The sequence below is a fragment of the Uloborus diversus genome, chromosome 8, assembly GCF_026930045.1.
Source record: "Uloborus diversus isolate 005 chromosome 8, Udiv.v.3.1, whole genome shotgun sequence".
Classification (NCBI taxonomy): Eukaryota; Metazoa; Arthropoda; class Arachnida; order Araneae; family Uloboridae; genus Uloborus; species Uloborus diversus.
In genome coordinates, this window is record NC_072738.1 from 35348288 (window position 1) to 35367393 (window position 19106).

General features: G+C 35.8%; 2 protein-coding genes across 8 annotated transcripts in view; both read right to left on the reverse strand.

The window, feature by feature from the left end:
- LOC129228021 (kelch-like protein diablo) overlaps nucleotides 1-7910 on the reverse strand; it is a 59662-nt gene extending 51752 nt beyond the window's left edge. The window contains exons 1-2 of the mRNA XM_054862648.1: nucleotides 7861-7910; nucleotides 562-625 (exon numbers count right to left, since the gene is read on the reverse strand). Coding sequence (XP_054718623.1) covers nucleotides 562-625; nucleotides 7861-7910 — 114 coding nt within the window. The remainder of the gene's footprint in view (nucleotides 1-561; nucleotides 626-7860) is intronic.
- Nucleotides 7911-9242: 1332 nt separating this feature from the next.
- LOC129227278 (phosphatidylinositol-binding clathrin assembly protein LAP-like) overlaps nucleotides 9243-19106 on the reverse strand; it is a gene marked incomplete at its 5' end in the record, with an annotated part of 39020 nt that continues 29156 nt past the window's right edge. For all 7 annotated transcript variants that reach the window (XM_054861807.1, XM_054861809.1, XM_054861808.1 and 4 more), the window contains 5 exon segments: nucleotides 9243-10378; nucleotides 11439-11637; nucleotides 12684-12794; nucleotides 17169-17325; nucleotides 18684-18849. In XM_054861807.1, coding sequence (XP_054717782.1) covers nucleotides 11443-11637; nucleotides 12684-12794; nucleotides 17169-17325; nucleotides 18684-18849 — 629 coding nt within the window.

Consider the following 19106-nt stretch of genomic DNA (forward strand, 5'->3'; position numbering starts at 1 on the left):
TTAAGATTTGGACTGATTAAGTGGCTGGTCTGATTAACCGGTGGTTCAATTAAGCTGATGGGGATATTTCGATACTTGGGAATCTGGCATGGTCGTCTCATTTTTGGTGTAAATATTTTATTTCGGTAACCCTGCTAATTTATAGTAACCCTATGTGAATACATGTTTCCGATCTCTTAGTTTTGATTTGCAAAGAAAAATACCTCTTGCGCAGGCGCTGGAGTCAAAAATTGATGCAATGAAGAAAGATCGCCAGATTTCCAATTATCGAACTATCCCCAAACTGATTCCACTGTATATACATATGCTGCCCAAGATTAATATCATTTGGAATCTTATAGCAGAAATGGGTAAAAATTAGTCAAAATAGAATAATAGCTTCGAATGACTAAAAATAAAAATACATGTGTTCAAAAACCAAAAAATTGTTTGAAATCGAGCTAAGAAATGTCTCTCTTACAATTCTAAATTTCTACAAAATGTGGTTCATAAACAAATCCTGCAAATTAAATAAATTATCTATAAAGCATGAATCACGGGAAAATTATATTTTTTAATTACTTCAATAGCATGAGAATGCTCCACGTAGATAAATTCGTCTTGATCCAGGGTGCTTAAACTCCCGCTAGAAAGCGAATCTTGACTATTAAAATGTACTAGTTTCGGTATAGCATCACCTCGCGCACTTCCCCGTTTAGTGCATATGGTTAAATGCACATTGTACATTTTATTACGCAATACACACTACTCATTTGACGATTCTATTATTTGCAACACAATGGTTCACTTCAAGCGCTTAAATTATGGAATTCCTCTTTATTTACTTCAAATGTCACTACTTCCATTATAAAAGCTCTTTAACAGTTCAAAAATGTTACGCTAGTTCCAGTCACAGTTAGCGGACAGTAAAATAAAATTATGCATTCCTAAAACAAAGGCTTTGCTATTGTACAAGATGGTTGAAATGGAAATAAGTTATAAAAAAAAGATATGAATATTGAAACAAGAATCCAATCATAATTAATGGCACCGACAGATTTCAAGAAAACAAACAGGGAAACCGAGACTCTGGAGCTCGAGTTCTTTCTCCTCTCCCGTAATCTAAACTTACACTTCCTACAATTTTTCGGAAAAGTTAAAGATCCTTCTGAAATTATGATGCATTTATTTATTAGTTTCCCACTTTTTAAAGAATGATGACTATTTTTGCAAAATCAATAGCGCTACTCCGATGCACAAGACGTGGGAAAGCACATTTGTATCCCATGTCCCATCTGCCCTCTATAGCGTCCTCACTGCAGTCGAAACTTTTTTCAGCCTTCTGCGAAGTAGATAAAAACCCAAACATAATCAGCAAGATAAACCTTAATTAGATTGTTTGTAAAATCCTAACACTTAGTTTCAAAATTACGAAAAGTTTCAAAAGGAAATAAAAAATTGAGGTGCAGGTAGCAGTCAGAGCAACGAAGTGCTTCAGCCACTGAGGACTCCTGCATAGCTTTTAGCACCTTTTTTTTTTTCCAATTTTTCTTTCGCAAAGCAATCATTACTAGCCCCTATTAGGATCCATCTGTACATCAGTTTCTTTTTTTTTTCTATGCAAACTTCCATACTTAACGAGAAAAAGTTCGAATGCACCGTGGAGCGATCAGCACTTGTTCCGATTGATTATTGTTTGGTTCAGTATAATCGATAATGGCTCTCGCTCTATTGAAACCAATCAACTGGTTCTTGAAATTGCTTCTTGAGAATGAGGCAGGTCGCCGACAGCCCTTTGTCAGTTTTTGATCGTCGGGTCACACTCTCCACCCTAAAACTTGCCAAATTTATATTCTACTTCGATTCCGAGCCGGGCCCTTATAATCTCCGACGGCTGACATGCCCTCTCAGCGGCCCAGTCATGAGAGGTATAGTGATAATTTTTAATATAGGGAAGCTTTCGATTTTTCAGAGTCGGGGCAAATCTGTACGGTCCTGTGAATCGAACTGGGGTGCGTACATTTATTTATTTCTGCTTCCTCCTCCCTGCTCTTTTTTTTTTTCTTGAAACTTATACTACTTTGAAAATGTAGATTTTCTTGTGAGAGAGGCACCAAATTAAAACGAAGAACTTCAAGTTCCAATGGAAAAAACACAGGAAGAGAGTAATTTGCCACCCGAGGAACCCCCCCCCCCTTCTCCCTCAGCAGAACGCGGATCGTTCGGGGGGACAGCTGTCCCCTCACTTTCAAAAGCAAAAAAAAAAAAAAAAACTTTACCCTCATACTGAGTTACAAACTAATAATCAACCAAAAAATGATAAAATCGATTCATTTGTCCAAGAAGAATTAACTTAATAAGACTGTGTTTTATATTTTTCTCATGTACTTCACAAAATTAATATTGCAGCTTTGAATACGAGGGAGAGGCCATCTGTACTGTAGCCATCCGTGCCGTTTTTTGAGGCCGTGTCTCGAATTTTTTAGAGAATGTCATTTAATCAATACTGACGTAAGACGTCTAAATTCAGCAGCCCAATTTTTTAAAACCAAGTCAGCTAAGCGCCACTACCCACCTACGTGCCCTCCACAGCACCTCCTTTGAATCTCCACTTTTTTGGTGTACCAGTCGCCTATATGGGCCTCGGCTTGCTCCTCACTAGATCTGATGGACCGGCATTGACTGCATTCCCACTAGGAGTGACTATTGGCATCAAGAGCTAATCAGCTGTTAATGCCATTCGGGATCACTTTATGCACAAAATTTCTTTCGACTCGTTCTTGCGTTACCAGAGGAGTCCACCTGGGGGGGGGGGGTCACTGCAAATTGAAGGTTTTTTTTTGAGGGATTGCTTTTCTTTTTTTTTGGGGGGGGGGGGGCATCCCTGGTGATACACGTTTAGTAAGACATTCAGACAGACACACAATCATTTCCAAAAATGCTCAAACCGTATTTATCACACTCTTTCTAAAAATCGAATTTCAAACAAATTTATATTGCAGTTTTTTTCCCTCGCCTGGGCCCCCAATTTTGAAAAGTGCCCCAAATTTCAGGAGATTAAATATTTTAAAAACATTTGTGCCTCAAAATCATATCTTCACCCAAAGTTTGGTACAGATATACCTGTGGTGCCCAACCTACGGTCCGCGAAATTGACCCGTTTGTTTGCTCCAGGCGCGGATCCAGGATTTTGTTGAGGGAGGGGAAAGGAGAATCATCGCTCCTCCCGAAGAGTGTTAGTGATCTGAAATATCCGAAAATTTTTAGCTGACAACATTCTAAAACTGAAAAATAATTTAAGAAAAAAAAAACAACCCCTTTTAAAAGAAGTTTTTTATTTAATGATTGTTGTTTGCATATTTCAAGAGTTTTTAAGGGAGAGGGGGGGGGGGGCGAGCTTCCTCATTTCTTCCGAAAATTTCACTTGAATCCTCTATCACTCCTGCCTCTCCCCCGCACCAAGGCAAGGCAAAAATTTGAAACTGCCACACTTCCCTACTTTCTTTTGATTTCGAAATTTACTTAATACAAAATAAAAGAATAAAATTCAGAAAATTGAAATAGAATGAATTCATAAACCGTAAAAAAAGTTTTGTAATGGTAAAAAACTCTTAACAATATATTTCTTTGAACAAAAGATAGATACAGGGCCGATCCTAGCAGGTGTGCAGAGTGTGCACCGCACAAGGGCGGCCGAAGCAAGGGGCGGCCGCAGGCCGCATCACGTAGTTCTTATAATCAAGAAAAATTCTTGAAAAATTTCTCACAAGATAACTTATAATAAGTGGAATAAATATGCTGAATTTTAAATGTTCAATTATCAAAGTAAGTGTCGATTTCCCGACAGCATATAGCACAGTTTAAGAAAAATAGAATGTTTGGGAACATTGTGTTGGTTCATTGTCCATTAATATCTACTCTTTACACACATGCTTCATTTGGTTGCAAAATTTGTGACAGAACCGGTAATCAGGCATGGATACAGGGGAGGGGAAATGAAGGAAATGGCCTCCTCCTGAAGCATGAAAGGGTGTCTTCTAAAAGGAGCACCGAGGGCGGCCACTAATGTTTACCCTCCAAGCTTTTATAGACCTAAACAATGAAGACATTTTTTACTTATATAAAAAAAAGCTATACTGATTAGATACTCTCATCATAAGCATTTCAAACACCAAAATCTGTGTTCAATAATCGTGGATGCATGGAAAGGAAGTGGAAAATTGCGGCTCCTTTGAGAGTCAAATAAATATGAATGACGAACTAAAATTTTGTAATTTTCCCACTTGGCGGCAATTTTTTCTAATTAAACTCCCAAATGAACTGCTCGGTTTCAGATCAGGTAGGAGGACAGGGCTCTTGCCCTGGGTAGTAAGTTTAAACGAAGATGCAAAAGGATGCCATGACCTCTTTGACGAGACTAAAGAAGGCTTAAAATTGCGTTTCTAGGACTTGAATTTCGGAACATTTCACTGGTTGAACCACCGATCTTAAGGACCCAATTAAATCTCTGATTCACCTCTTCCACCTTAACTTAAACAAACATAGCCTAAAAATGTTGGCTCCGAAATCTAAAATATGTTTTTAAAGAACAGCCTTTCCTAATGTCATCAAAAATTGCTTAATGACATTTTTCGGATTTCTTTTTCAAAATTTTTGCGATGGACTTTTTTGCAATTACTACCAAAGACAGTCTCGGTTAGCGTCTTTAGAGAAGCCCCTAATACCACACCTCTCACTTAATTTACTGAAAAACAAACTAAAATTGCGTTTTTCAGACATTAGTCTCAAAAACTTTCGGGAAAGAACCCGGATCCCCCTTTTCTCCAATGCAATCACGATACCTCAAAATTTCGTTTTTAGACGGTTCCGTGAAGCCACAGAACCCTTCCTGCCTAAACTAGCATGAAATTGATTTCAGTTTCTAAAAACAGTTCGTTAGGGCACACTGAACCCCCGCCCGCTCTTAGTCCCATTGTTATCAAACAATGAATAAAATACGTTTTTGCGACTTACATTTCTAAAAAATTTCGGAGGAGAACTGCTTGGCTTAGGTAACTTTTCACCACGCTAGTGCATACCCATCAATCGTTGAGGAGAGGTGGACAAAAGTCTATAGTTATATTTTTCAGATATTAATATCGAAAAATATACGTAAGATCCACTGAAGCTTCCCAGTATTGTTAACGTCACCAAAGACAGTATAAAATTGCGCTTTTAGAAACATCCGCTTGGAACCACAAAACCCTTCCTTCTAAAAAATAGCCTATAATGAATTTTTGTTCTGAAAAATATTCCGGTTCGAAATATTTTCACGTTTCCCCTATCGTTTTCAAATATAGCCCAAAATGGGTTTTTTAAACAATAGTGCCGAGAAATTACTGGAGGAAAGCCGCCAGATCCCCTACCATCACCAAAGACAGCCTAAATTTGCGTTTTAAACTTCAATTTCGAAAACCTTCGATGGGAGACGATTGAATCTCCCTTCCTCTCAACGTCAACAAAGGTAACCCAAAATTTGCGTGTTTAAACTTCAGTTTCGGAAAATTTTCGGGAAGAGCGCCGATCTTTCCTACGCTACGGTCACAAAAAATAGCTTCAAACTGATTTCAATTTGAAAAGAATTTTAGGAAAGAACATCAACATTACTATCTCCTGAAGTCTCGAAAAAGTTCCTAAAATTGCGATATTTGACATCAATTTCGAAAATTTCTCCATGCACCTTGAGTATACCCGACTATTTTGTCCTTGCAACCGAACACAACCAAAGATAACCTAAAACTATTTTTCATACACAAATTTCAATAATTTTCTCGGAGTAATTCCCCCTCCTCCGTCTTTCCGCTGATGTCACCGACGACAGACTATAAAATGCGTTTTTAAGACTAGTAAATTTTGGTATCTATTACTTTCTTCAAAGATATAAATTGTACTTAAGGAGTTTCTTACTATAAAACTTTTCTTCCTTTTTATAAGTCTATCATTCTTCTGTTTTTTTTTTCCTGTCTTTTTTAAATTGGAACTTGGTATAGAAATTTGAAGAAAGATTTATATGGACGTTAAAGATGAGTCAAAATATGCAAATTACTCTTGAGGGGCGGCACATTAGGTCTTTGCACACGGGCGGCCAACACCCTAGGATCGGCCCTGGATAGATACCAAACGTTACAAGTCCTAAAAATGCATTTTAGTCTGACATCGGGAACATCATAGGAAGAACGGAGGTGAGAGGATCGGGAATCTCCTCTGAAATATGGTTGAAATGGAAGTGATGAAAATGTGGGTTTTATCAATCTTGTAGTAGAAAAGAGTCTATGGAGATTTAGTCCTCCCACCAGAGGCAGGGGTGTCCAGATGGGGGGGGGGGGCGGTCATGGCATAGGCTGCGCCATTAAAATTTTTAAGCAGGGGGCTCTAGCTTTGGGGGGAGGGTCTTCGCGATATTTATGGGGAGGGGGTGAGCCCTTAATCTTGGGGGAGGGGGGCACCCCTGCCCAAAGGAACTTTCAAAATAAGTCAAAAATCTATTTTTAGGAGATTTTTGGAAACGTAAAGAGAAAGTGACAGGGCTCTCTCCTGAATTTGAGCTTTAAGTTGTCTTTGGAAGTCTTAAGGTTCTTCCCAGAAAAGTTCCAAAATCGAAAATTTTAAAAACGCTACTTTAGGCTACCTTTGTCGAGTGTTGACCTTAAGAGAATGAGAAAGGTTCAGGGATTAGGGATTTTCTATTTTTTCGACATTGAACTCTGAAAAATGCAATTATAGGCTATCTTTAGTTACGTTATGAGAGAAAGAGGTCGGTTTTGGTGGTCTCCTTTGGAAAGTTTTCAAAATTCAAGTCTTAATAATGATGCAATTTTATACATCTCAGTGAAGTTAATGTCCGGCAGCTCTACCCCAGAAATATCTCTGCACTAGTCTTAAAATCGCATTTTTAAGTTACGTTTGGAAATGTCGGAAGAAAAGGGAGAATACGATAGAGTAGTGGTGGCTCAACTTCTTTTCTGCCCGAAGACCGCATCTCATAATAGAATCAATCTCACTGGCCAGAGCAGAAATGAAATTTCCAAATGTTTTATTCTTCTCTAAAGAACATGGGGAAATATGGAACAGGAAAGAAAATTACAAACCAATAACTAGTTATCAATCACTTGAAGCTTTATTTTATTTAATGCATGTTTTTCAGCCATCAATATATGGCTCAAAATTTACAACGTTGTCCTTCTCATGCTTTTCGATTTGAAACATGGAATAAAACATCGGGCCACACGGAGCAGCTTTGTGGGTCGTAGGTTCGGCACCACTGCGATAGAGGAATCGAGAGCTTCCTCTCGAATTGTTTTTCGAAACTGAAGTCAATTTTAGGCAATCTTTAGGAAGAAGGTTTGGGAGCTTCCAAGGTCGAAATTCCTGAAAAAACAATTTTAGACTATCTTGGTAACATTAAGGAAATTGGGGAAGTTTTAGTGGCTGTCTCAGGAATTTTTTTTGATATTAAAGTCTGAAAAACGCCATAGTGGGATTCCTTAAGTAGCGTTAAGGCATACCCCCCCCCCCCCCCCAAAGTCACCAAAAGTGAAGTTTGGACGGCTCTTTTTTGAAAAACGATAGGAGGGGCAAGGAGAGTTCAAGGTGCTCAGGTGAAATCCTTTAACACTCTTATGATGTGCGAGACTGATGTCTGAATCACAATGACTAAGAATCATTACAATGATTCTCTATTTTGTGTGTCTGACTGTGCATCTGTGACACACAAAATGAGGGGCGCTTCCTGGCACGCACTCATTTTGTGGCAGTCGGGGCTATTGCCCCCCCCCCCCCTTTGGACAGCCCTGGGCACAGCACCAATCTCATTTATCAGCAACACAAACTGGCTTTTCTTACCTCTGTTCTAACAAATGAAAGTGTTTAAGCTTTAGTTCTTCTGAAGTCATCTTATCTGAGTCAGACTGCATTTTCTGTAGGAACTAAAAGAAAGATCTCTACAATTGAGAAAATTTCAACAATAAAAAAATCTGAAATTTCACTTAGTGTCCGAAGTCAAGATGGTCTGATGAAACAAGGAATCTTTCTGCTTAAACTGTGGTAGAAATTGTGGTATCAAAGAGATGCGACAATATACCACACAATTAGATTCTCAACCACCCTAAAAACGGACATAATTTCTGTAGAGCTAATTTCATTTTCCATGACACAACCGTATTTTTGCTGTTTTCATTCAGTGGTGTTTCGATTCTGACTCAATAAAATAGTATTTCCTTGCTACACAGTGGAACATCGTTGAAATGAACTCAAAAAAGAACTTTAAAAGTAATTGGTTTTAAACTTAGTTTGTTTTATCCGAAGTCTTATTTGTAAATTCAATAGGACGAGGATCGCAATCCCAATTTATCTTAGCAGTAATTTGTTTTAAGCATGTTCAAATTGACGAGGTTCGACTGCATATATAATTTTGTAAAATATGGAGTGCCAATCCCTGAAGTTTTACCTTTTTGCAATTGTGAAAGATCCCCCATAACCTTGCGACCGCGGCTTCACAGGAGGTACCAAATATGCCCCGGACAAATGTTTTACATAGTTCTGTGATAGACAAAGAGGAGGCACCCAAGCCCATAGATCCAGAAACAGAAGAAATCTGTACAAATTGTGCTTTTGTAACGGATTGTCATAGGTATGGATAATTGGATAATTATTTTCAGGGATAATTTTGATTAAATGAATACTGTTGAAATGCATAGCAAGTAGGTAGATTTAAAACAGACTCATGTTGTTAACAATTTTCCTTCCCACACTTGACTCAACCAAGGTTTAGAACTAGTAAAACTATGTTTTATGACCTTCATTCTTTTCAGTTACTAAATTATAATGGTTTACTTCTGATATAGCCGGGAAAGTCACTTTTGCCAGCACCATTTCCATAAGGTTTTCTATATAAAAAATCACAAAATACCAAGACCATAACAAGAAAATATTTATGAAAAGTGGGGAAGGTGTCCACTATTTGAAGTACTCCAGAGAAAGCACAGAAAAGTGCTGCTACAACACCCTGAAAAAACGTTTCGTCTAATTTGGGAGGAGTTCAGACTGCACATTCTCTTGGTACAGATTTGCAAAAAGCACATCAGCATGTGTTTTGATTCTTTAATAAAACTAATCAAACTAACATGTAACATTATTATAATGGTTATCAATGTAAAGCAACTTTGCAATCACATAAATGATCATAGGACTCAGAATTACGAAAAAAATAAGACCACAATATTTAAATAATATTTTTATTATGTACCCACCATGTGCTTTAGATATTTACTACTATTGGAAACAGTTATATTACATGAAATCTTTGGGACATGAAAAATGTGAAAACAAGATGCGAGAATGGTAGTTTTAATTTAACATGTTTTGGCAAATGATAATTTGGAGTGAATGTTAAACCAAACATCAATACAAAGATACAAATTCATTTACATTAATAAATTACAAACATAAGCATTTATTCATAAATATTCAATCTGAAAAATTCAAACAAAATAAATATCTTAAATATGTATACATTAAAATAAGATCTAGATATTACTCTACAAATCATATTACATTTTGTAGAAGATGCTATTGCATGCTGGTTCACCACAATTTTCTGCACACAGATCTCTTATACATTGTTTTTACACTTTTTTGAATGATATTCTATATAATATGCACTATCACTTATATGTACTATATCTGATTTCGTCATATATGTCTTTATAAGTATATAGATGAAAACATACTCTAAATAAATGCAAGTTGCAGAGAGTGATACACAGAGATAATTTTCCAAAACATTTGAGATCACACCTAAAGAGGCTATTACACATATTTAAAAATTGTAAAGGAATGGCACTGCATAAACCAATAACAAACAGATAACTAGCGGTAAAGATAATCTTTTTTTGCAATTTCACAACTAGAGTCCAAGATATTGCAACTAGCATTTAACCAGAGAAAATTTTCCCTTTTCAGAAAAGTCCAAGTTTGCTAAATTTTATGAAAATAATTCAATTTAAAATGAGAAAATTTCAACAAAATCTAAATTGCATGGATTACACCTTATAAACATTAAACATCCACAAACAGATTGTTTTACAGCAGAGTCGGTCAGAAAAATACAACACTGCCAGCAGCTATACAGTAGGAACAAAATAGTGTATATATATTCACAGGTATTTATAATTATTGGGAGAGGTCTAACATTCATAACAGGGACAATAATGATAGCTACAATACAATGCAACAAATCATACTTTACAAGATAATTCTTCATCACATTTCAGTAAGTGGTAAACGCTAAAGAAATAAAGGCAACGATTTATTTAAAGCCGAAGCTCTTTAGCCGGTTCGTGTCAGGTCATCAGGCTGTAACCTGAAAGTAGAACAGGTCAAAACTTTAGTAATCATGCTTGCTGCACTGAATGATTGTACCTTTGCTAAGTTAATCTGTTTTTATCAAAATAAAACTTTCATAACATTATAACTCAGAGGGTACGCCATTCTCCCCAAGAGCGATGCCGCATCCTCTTAAAAGCTAAGGAGTACCCCCCCCCCCCCAATGAATTCCTCCTTAAAAGGTACTAAAATCCCAGAAAAAAAATCCCTACAATTTTAACGACACAATATGATGTGACTTCCCTTCAAGGGCTAACATTTTCTAACTACTTTCAAAAAAATAATTTACTGATAGCTGAAGATACCATATTTTCCAGCTTAAGCATTGCGGCACTTATGAGAGAAAAAAGTTTGTAAACTGCCAATGTGGTAGATACACCAGGTGTAGAGCATATATATATATTTTTTAAATATTTTACCACCTTCGGGGGGGGGGGGGGGGAGGGAATGTAATTAGCATGTTTCAAAAATGACTGGAAATGTTTAACTTTGTATGATTTTTGTTCCGAACAAATTCTAAAAGCAGGTGTGAAACTTTAGAAATAAAAGAGGGAACTTCATTACAGTATTTTTGGATTCATGAAGTACATGTGTACATGTAAGTATTGAAACTCTAAAATTTTTTTTAAAAAAACATTATTGATCTTCAAATATGAAAAAAATAATATAACAGTCTAATATAATATTCAATCAACTTAACATTAGGTCTCGGTAACAATAATTTGTTACTCTTTTATTTTATTAAACATAGACAGAAAATCCATTTACAAGATTTTTTTTCTTTGCAATAATTAGCACAATTTTATTTTTTACAGCTAAAGTAGATTTGGTCACAGCCTCATCATTTCCTTTTTATCCAGCTCTATTTCTTGAGGCGTTAGAAACTTTGTTTAACATAAATCTGAATATTTTTTAGAAGCAAAGTGGAACAAAAATAAAATTTTAAAGTAAAATTCAAAAACGTAGCTCCGGGGAAGAGTCCTATTTCCTGAAACTAAAAAAAAATAATAACAATGCAAAATATTCCTAATAATTACCTCTTCAAAGGGCACCAAAAGGATCATTAACTGTTGTTGCTTGCGCAGGTATGCCAGGACTCGCCGTGGGCATAAGAGGCACCTGAGGAACAAAGCCACCACCATACATGGGTTGCTGAATTGGGACACTAGTAGGTGGAACAGCACCCATTGGCATCCCAACCATCGATGGGGCAACACCGGGTCTAATGCTTCCAGCCTTTCAGAAAAAGAAAGCTTCAGAACTCAAAGTAGATTATAATAATATCATTAATTTCAAACATATGTTTTTTCCCGAGAAATTTTAAAAATAAAAGTTATGCACAGGTTTATTAATGCTCATACAAATAAATTATAATACTACAGAATAACAGTAATACCACCCCATCAATCTCTCTCTCTTAGGCTGTATACAAAAAACAATTTCATATGTACCATAACATGAAAAAAAAATACAGGGCATTAGAAGCAAATAATTGTTTAATAATTTTGCTGAATCCGTTTTTAACAGTCCTTTTACAGGGAAAACTAATCTGCAAATGATTGCAAAAATGAAGAAAGTGCTTTTTTTTGGAGTACCTGCACAAAATCAGACTAATAACAAGCAGTGGTATAGCAAACACCAAGGATGCTATCCCCCCCCCCCCCCCCCCCAAGAATAACTTAAACTATTTAAACACATGTTCATATGCATCTCCATGCACATATGAATGTATCCCTTAGAACTCCCCCACATGAAAAATTTCTCACTATGGCACTGATATGTTGTATAAGCCTTTTGACTGCTTTCACAGAGGTTATAAGCAGGACATTCACAAAAGCTTAGAGCTTTAGGTTCATCATGGCTGCAATAGAAGCTGAATATTATATCCACTCCAATATCCACATTCAAATTTTATTTGGATGATAAAAAGGAGCAGGGTGTCCCAACGAGTTCTCCCCCCCCCCCCCTTTCCTTTTTTGTGAAATTATTTGTTTTCATTTAAAAAGTTCTTAATAATACTCCCCTCCAAACATGTCAGTTTATTGCAAGCTGAGTGCAGTTTGAGTACTGATTTTCTCACAAATGAAATGAAGTTTTCTGATTAACAGTAAAACTTAGAAATAACATCCTATACATTCATGACTAAGAAAATTAACCTACTTTGAGTTCCAACAAAGTGCTGCACAGTTCAAAGTTCCAAATAAGCGACGTTGAATACACATTTCATATTTAGACAAAATGAAAAAACATACTAAAATACTTTCAGAATAAAATATAAGTACCATATATGGCTGTTGATATATTCCTGTGGTAGGAGCAGCACCTTGTGGAAATACACCAGGAGCTCCAGCTCCCATGACTCCTCCCCACTGACCACCAGCAGCAGGCTGACCCTAAAAATTATTTTTTTTCAAAGGCATTATTAATAAAGAATAATAACTGCGATTAGTTGTTCAAATGATGCAGGCGAGAAATTCAAAAACAGTAAGCAAATACTCATGCATACTAGCATAAATGTTTCAAGTTCATTATTCTACCACCATAGGTGTGTGCACGGGGGTCACCAGGGGTACCATGGTACAGTGGCGGATCCAGCCGATTGTTTTGGGAGGGGCCATCCGAAATTTTTGAACAAACTCCCCAGGACTGAATTTAGTTCCATGCCGCCCCTAGGCAAATTTGAAATCTGCCCCCCCCCCCCCCAAAGAAGCAAAATATCCTTGACTCAAAAAAACGTAAAAAAGTGTTCACCAGATTCAAACTGTCAAACTTATGAAGAAATGATGGCGTTTCACATTCTGAGGCGCTCCGATCACTGTGATCTCCCACAAAATTTTTTATTCGGCAAATTTTGCTGACGATTCGACAAATATCATGATTGAAAAACATTTGAATTTCATAAGATGTGTGAAAGTAATCATTATTAAATTACCAGAAAAAATGGTCTCTGTAGAAAATGAAAGAATGTTAATATTTTACATTCAAGAATAACAATTTAATTCAAAAAATGTGTATTATAATAGCAAATTTGCCGCCCCTGAAAAGTTTGCCACCCTAGGCAGCTGCCTACTCTGCCTATTGGGAAATTGGGCCCTGATAACTCCCCAGAAATTTTATTAAAATGAAGTTTTAAAAACTCAATTTTCGGGGTATCGAGATATTATTAGGTGAGGGGGTGGGTTTAAGAATCTCCCTCGAAAATGTTTCAAAATTTAAATTTGAGTAATTTTTGAAAATTAGGAAACTAAAAACGCATTTTGTCTATTTTTGATGATGTACGGAGAAAGGCCAGGTTTCGGCCGCTGGACCCAACATACTTTTTGAAAATAAAGCTTAGAAGCCAAAATATTCTATCATTATACATTGAGAAGTTAGAAAAGGAGGGGTGCTCTTCTAGCTCTTCAGCTGTCCAGCCTAAAAATGCACCTTTAGGTAATGTTTGCTTACATTAAAGGAAGTGTGAAGGTGCTTAGAATCCTTCCTTCCTGGAAATATTTTGCCTTTGAGGCTCTAAAAATTCGATTTTTAACTATATTTATACATATTTTAGAAAGGGATGGAAGATTCGTGAGCTCCTCCAAAAAACCTCCTTTTAAAGCTAGCATCACGATATAAACTAGGGAAGGAGGAGGTCCTATCAAAACTCGTTTGTAATTGAAGTCCAAAAAAAATTCATTTATGTTGCTTTTAAGCAACTTAAGGGATAAGGGCTGGATAAGCTAGTTTCCGTTGACACTTTTTCCAAATAAAAGACTTAAAATGCAGTTTTTTGCTACATATCAAGGCATTCGTGAAAGGGCATGGGAAAAGGGGGTTCTCCTCCTAGTTTCGAAATTAAAGCCATAAAAACGAAAATTTAGGCTCTTTTTGGTCTTGTGAACAAAAGGTATACTCTGAGAACTGCAGCATTTAGAGATCGTCCAAGTGTCTGTAGTTGGAATCAAGAAATGATGTAAAAGATGGAGAAAAATTTTGGAAAAAAAAAGTTTTGTTTTGAGGATAGGGATATAATTTCTCTCCCAATTAAGGCCTAAACTTCTTTTTCAGTAAAATACAAGTGTTAAATTGTTATCTTCTCATAATATTTTTTTCTTTTTTTTTTCTTAAAAAAATTCCTACAATCACAAGGTTTTGGGAGGGGCCATGGCCCCCGTGGCCCCCCTCTAGATCCGCCCCTGCCATGGTACCCCCATTAGCACATAGAAATGAAAGTCAATATGAAAGTGCCTAAAATTTTACATTTTTAGGTTCATTAATTTCTTACATCATACGCTTTAAAAATACTCACAATATTTGAAAATTTTCCTTAAGCAAGTATGGGAGCCTTTCTAAGCGCAATTTCAACCTCCTGGTGCAGTGGTAACTCCATTTTTGAAGCCCTGCGCACAACTATGTCTACCACTAAACATTCATTTTTTCACCATTGTCATTATGAACATACAGTGCAAAAGTGAACCAATTCCTTCAGATTGCAATGATAAATTCAATTGCTCCACTACAAGAAAAAGTCTGACAAAGTGCTTCTAGTAAACAATCCTTGTTATTAATAAAGGCATTTCAATTTGCTTATTACAGTTACTTTTATGCTGATGTAACTTAACATAACCATGGGAAAATAGAAAATCAGGAGGTAAAGAAAAACTTTTGATGGAATGATTTATGAGTTAAAGTAAGCAATAACAATAAAATTTTACAATCGAGTTAAAACTGTTCCTCTCTTGATTACAAGTATACCAGAAAAAACCATTAAAATGTTGTATAAGGTAGACCACATTCTCTGATCTCATCTTTGAAACATATTCTGAAGAACTAACTTTTCCAAAGAAAAATATTAAAAAAAAGTCATTCCTAAAAAACCAAAAAAATTAATTTAAGACATTGTTAAGTGTCTAAAACTTTCTCACTACATTTTTCAGTAAAGACATAACTAAATTAACTCAAATCAAGAAAAGTTGCTGTTGAAGAAGAGTATATGCTGTAGCATACATTTTTGTAATGAGATAATAAATTTTGTTGTATTCTTACAGCAAAATAAAATTTTCAGTCTACACTAAAACAACTATCCTACTAACAAAAAACTTCTTTACACATACTTCTACAAATATCATAAACTAGAAAGTCGCCCATCATGGTATGACGGGTGAAAATTGTTTCTACATTTGAATGAAGCAATTGCCTGTTTGATGATCTTTTGATAGTTGAAATTTTGACCCTATGACCAATGGATCAACCCTAAACTCCAGTAGATAGTGTATATTCGCATCTCCAGAGCTCAAATACGCTACCTTGCTGTGATTTACAATACTACCGAAAAAGGTAAAGCATTCCATTCCACGTGTTTTCTTTGGGGTAAATTACAGGCTTCAGATAGTTTAGTGTAATGTAATTTCAGAAGAATAGAAAAGAAAGCTTCCTACAAACACTATGATAAATTACTGTCATTCACTAATCTTCAAAGCAAGTTTTAAGTTACAGCATTTGTTTACCTTTTTCATCCGCCATTAGACAGTTGCTGCAGCGCCCCCTATAATTTATTGGAGTTGCAAATTGTTTTGGTTCCTTCGTTTTCCTAAAATGGCAGTCTTAGCAGTAAAACTTAAGTCGCCGGATCGAGTTCAGCCTTGTCACAATAAAGCTTTTCCATGCATGTCAAACATTACCAAAACATATTATCAAATTATCATACCGTGGCGCGAGTTTAATAGTTGAAACATGCGGGTTAATTCCTCATCGGCTGTTATTTATATGAGGATGAGAATTATCTCAATAAACTAAGAAAATAACAATGCAATTAGCTTTGTGGCTTAATATTTGTCCAATTGAATTCTTTCTTTTGGTTTTACCGTGCCTGTGAGAGAGCTATTGCCCTTTGTTTGCATTCTTATTGGTTCTTTTTTGGTTTATAATTTTCTCATTAATGTTTGGTTAATCCGCTATTTTTATCTTTTAAGCCGTTTGCTTATCTGGCTCTTGTTGGACGTCATTTCATCCATAAGCTCATTCCTTTTTGCATTTAAAAAAGAGTTTCTCTGTAACGCCGAAACATGTGTCTGCAGTAATCTGCAATTTGTGCTTTTTGACGTTGTTATTTCTTACTTTACTTTTCAGTGCAAGGGTATTTATTAATCTAAATCATCCCAATATTAATTGTTGTCCCAGTGCAGTAGGGAAAATGTAAAAACTACAAAACAGTTTTATGTGAAGCTCAGGAGACTTCATACTTCCTGTTGCCCTTCTTAGTTTAAACAGCCTTTACTAGAGTAGGCTCTTGATTTTGGGCAGGCTCTTAGGCCTAGAGAATCCTTTAAGGGGACACTGGACCTTGAAAACAAACTTTTTTAATTATTGATGGATTTGCATGAAATTTTAACCACATACTTTAAACACTAGTACAAGCTTAATTATAAAATTTCATTGAAAAATTTTAATTAGAAGACCAATTATTTAAAAAAAAATGTAAATAGCCTTAACGATAATTAACAAAACTTTAAAAAGTCCCTTGCGTAATTATATTGATTTCACAACACTGAAACTTATTTTAAGTCATTCTCTATACTATAATAAATAAAACAAAACTCACAAAATTGTCCTCACATTCAAATAAATTCAAAAAATAAAAATTTCAAAAATTTGACAAAAATTTTTTCCTTTTGAACGTCCAGCGTCCCCTTAATAGAGCAGAAAGTAAGACTTTTTTTTTTTGACAGTAGCTGGTTGGCAATCAAATGTACATCATAAAAGTTATGAATTTGAACAAAAATAGCTACCATTGCGGGAAATCCATGTTGAGGCGAAGCAGACCATCCAACATTAGAAGGTGCAGTCCCTTGTGCCACCGGTACTACAGCAGCAGGTGCCGTCCAGCCTGCGGGTCCTGTAGTTTTGACAGGAGGTTTTGGCGATCCCCACTGGTGTCCACTTGGCCTAGAAACAATGGGACATTTAAAATCATAGCAAATCCGCACACTAATTTGTTATACAGATGAATTGCTAGGAATCATGAAAACTGAATTTCTTTGTAAAAAAAGTGCACTCCTTTCAAAGAGTTAGTGATTACATTTTTTTTTACATTTAAGAGAGTGGAATTAAAAGGGAGGGGAGGAAACAATGCAGTGAACTTTAAGTGACCACTTCAAAAATTGAACAAAATTTTAATGTAACTACTCTGTCAACTTACTAATATCAAACTGTCGAAGTTTGAAAAACTGATAGCATCAACAGTTTCAAAGTATTATTGTAGTTTTAGCTTTCAAGTTTCACGATCCAGCTTTTCATTTAACATTCATACAATTTACTTAGCTACTTGCATAAATGTTGCTTGATAACCATTTAATTTGAATACAAAAATGGCAACCAGAAACATGCTTTGGGCCCATCTAAGCAGGTTCAAGTCATCTTACTAGCTCAACTACTGCAATGAGGCAGATAAAAGCTCTTAAAAAAGGAAAAAATGGAGCAAAAATAGACTGAAAATGAGTTTGCATGTTCAAAACATTAGACCATATTTTTATAAAACAACGCTCTTCATTACGTTTTATTTTGCTGTGCTAAAAATGCTGAAGTAAGTTTGAGCATGATTGCAATCTTTTTTAAATCCTTACAATAAAATAACTATTCAAAATAAACTATCACCATAACGTAGCGTCAAAACATGGGGGGGGGAGGGAATAAAAATCAATATAAACTAGTTTGTTTATTAAAAGGAAATAACCAACGTTTCATGGGATAAAAATACAGATTTTGACACTCTTGCTTACAGAGGCGCGTGTGTGGGGGGAGGGGGGGGGGAGAAGGGACACCTGTTGGCCTGGGCCCAAGTCTGAAGGGGGCCAAGATTTTTGAAATGAAGGGTGAAATAATGTAGGGACATAGGGGTAAACAATACGGAGGGGACACGCCAAAGTAATCTGTGGAGGATCCCAAAATTTCTGTGCACGCCTCTGCTTGTTTTGGGGTTAACAAAGCCCCTTTTCAATTAAAGATAGCAAGCTTTTGGATATACAGATGTTTTAACATCCAAAAGCTCACTTTTTTCCATTGAAAAAGGGTTCCTTAAAACCTAGAAAGGTGTGTGTGCAGTAATCTGTAATTTTGTGCTACAAAACATTGGCTATTTCCTTTTACTTCTCTGAACAAAGGTATTGATTTATTTCCATATTTTATCCATTGTTAGTCAAGATTTCTCAATTTTCTATTTTAAGCCACTAGTCTTCCAAACTACTAATTGGGTTTAAACCATACTAATTATTTCCCTATGAAGAATATGAAACTTGAATGCATACTTTTTCAGAGCTTGTTTCGGACCATTAATGTCCAGATTAGATGCTAAACTAGCTAACGTTGAGTCCAGGTCACCCTTTAATATACTGGAGCCAGTTTTCTCAGTTGGGGCTGATTTTCCAACAGGTGCTTGCGGCTGAAGAGTATCACCAAATGCATCAAAACCACCTGAAATTTAGATATTCAGCTTTTTAATAAAAAATTTCAGAAAAATTGGCAAATCTGTAAAAGATATCTAGCCTAAGAAATAAGAACGTAAAAAAAAAATGAAAATAAAAATTAAACCATAAAACTAATTTTTCAAGAAATGAAAGATACAAATCATAGTTCTAAAACTTCACTATAGTGCTAGCAATATTAATACTATAGAAAATGATAAGTTGCATAAAAGCTTGAAAATGTAGAGCTCTAGCATAACTGAAAGT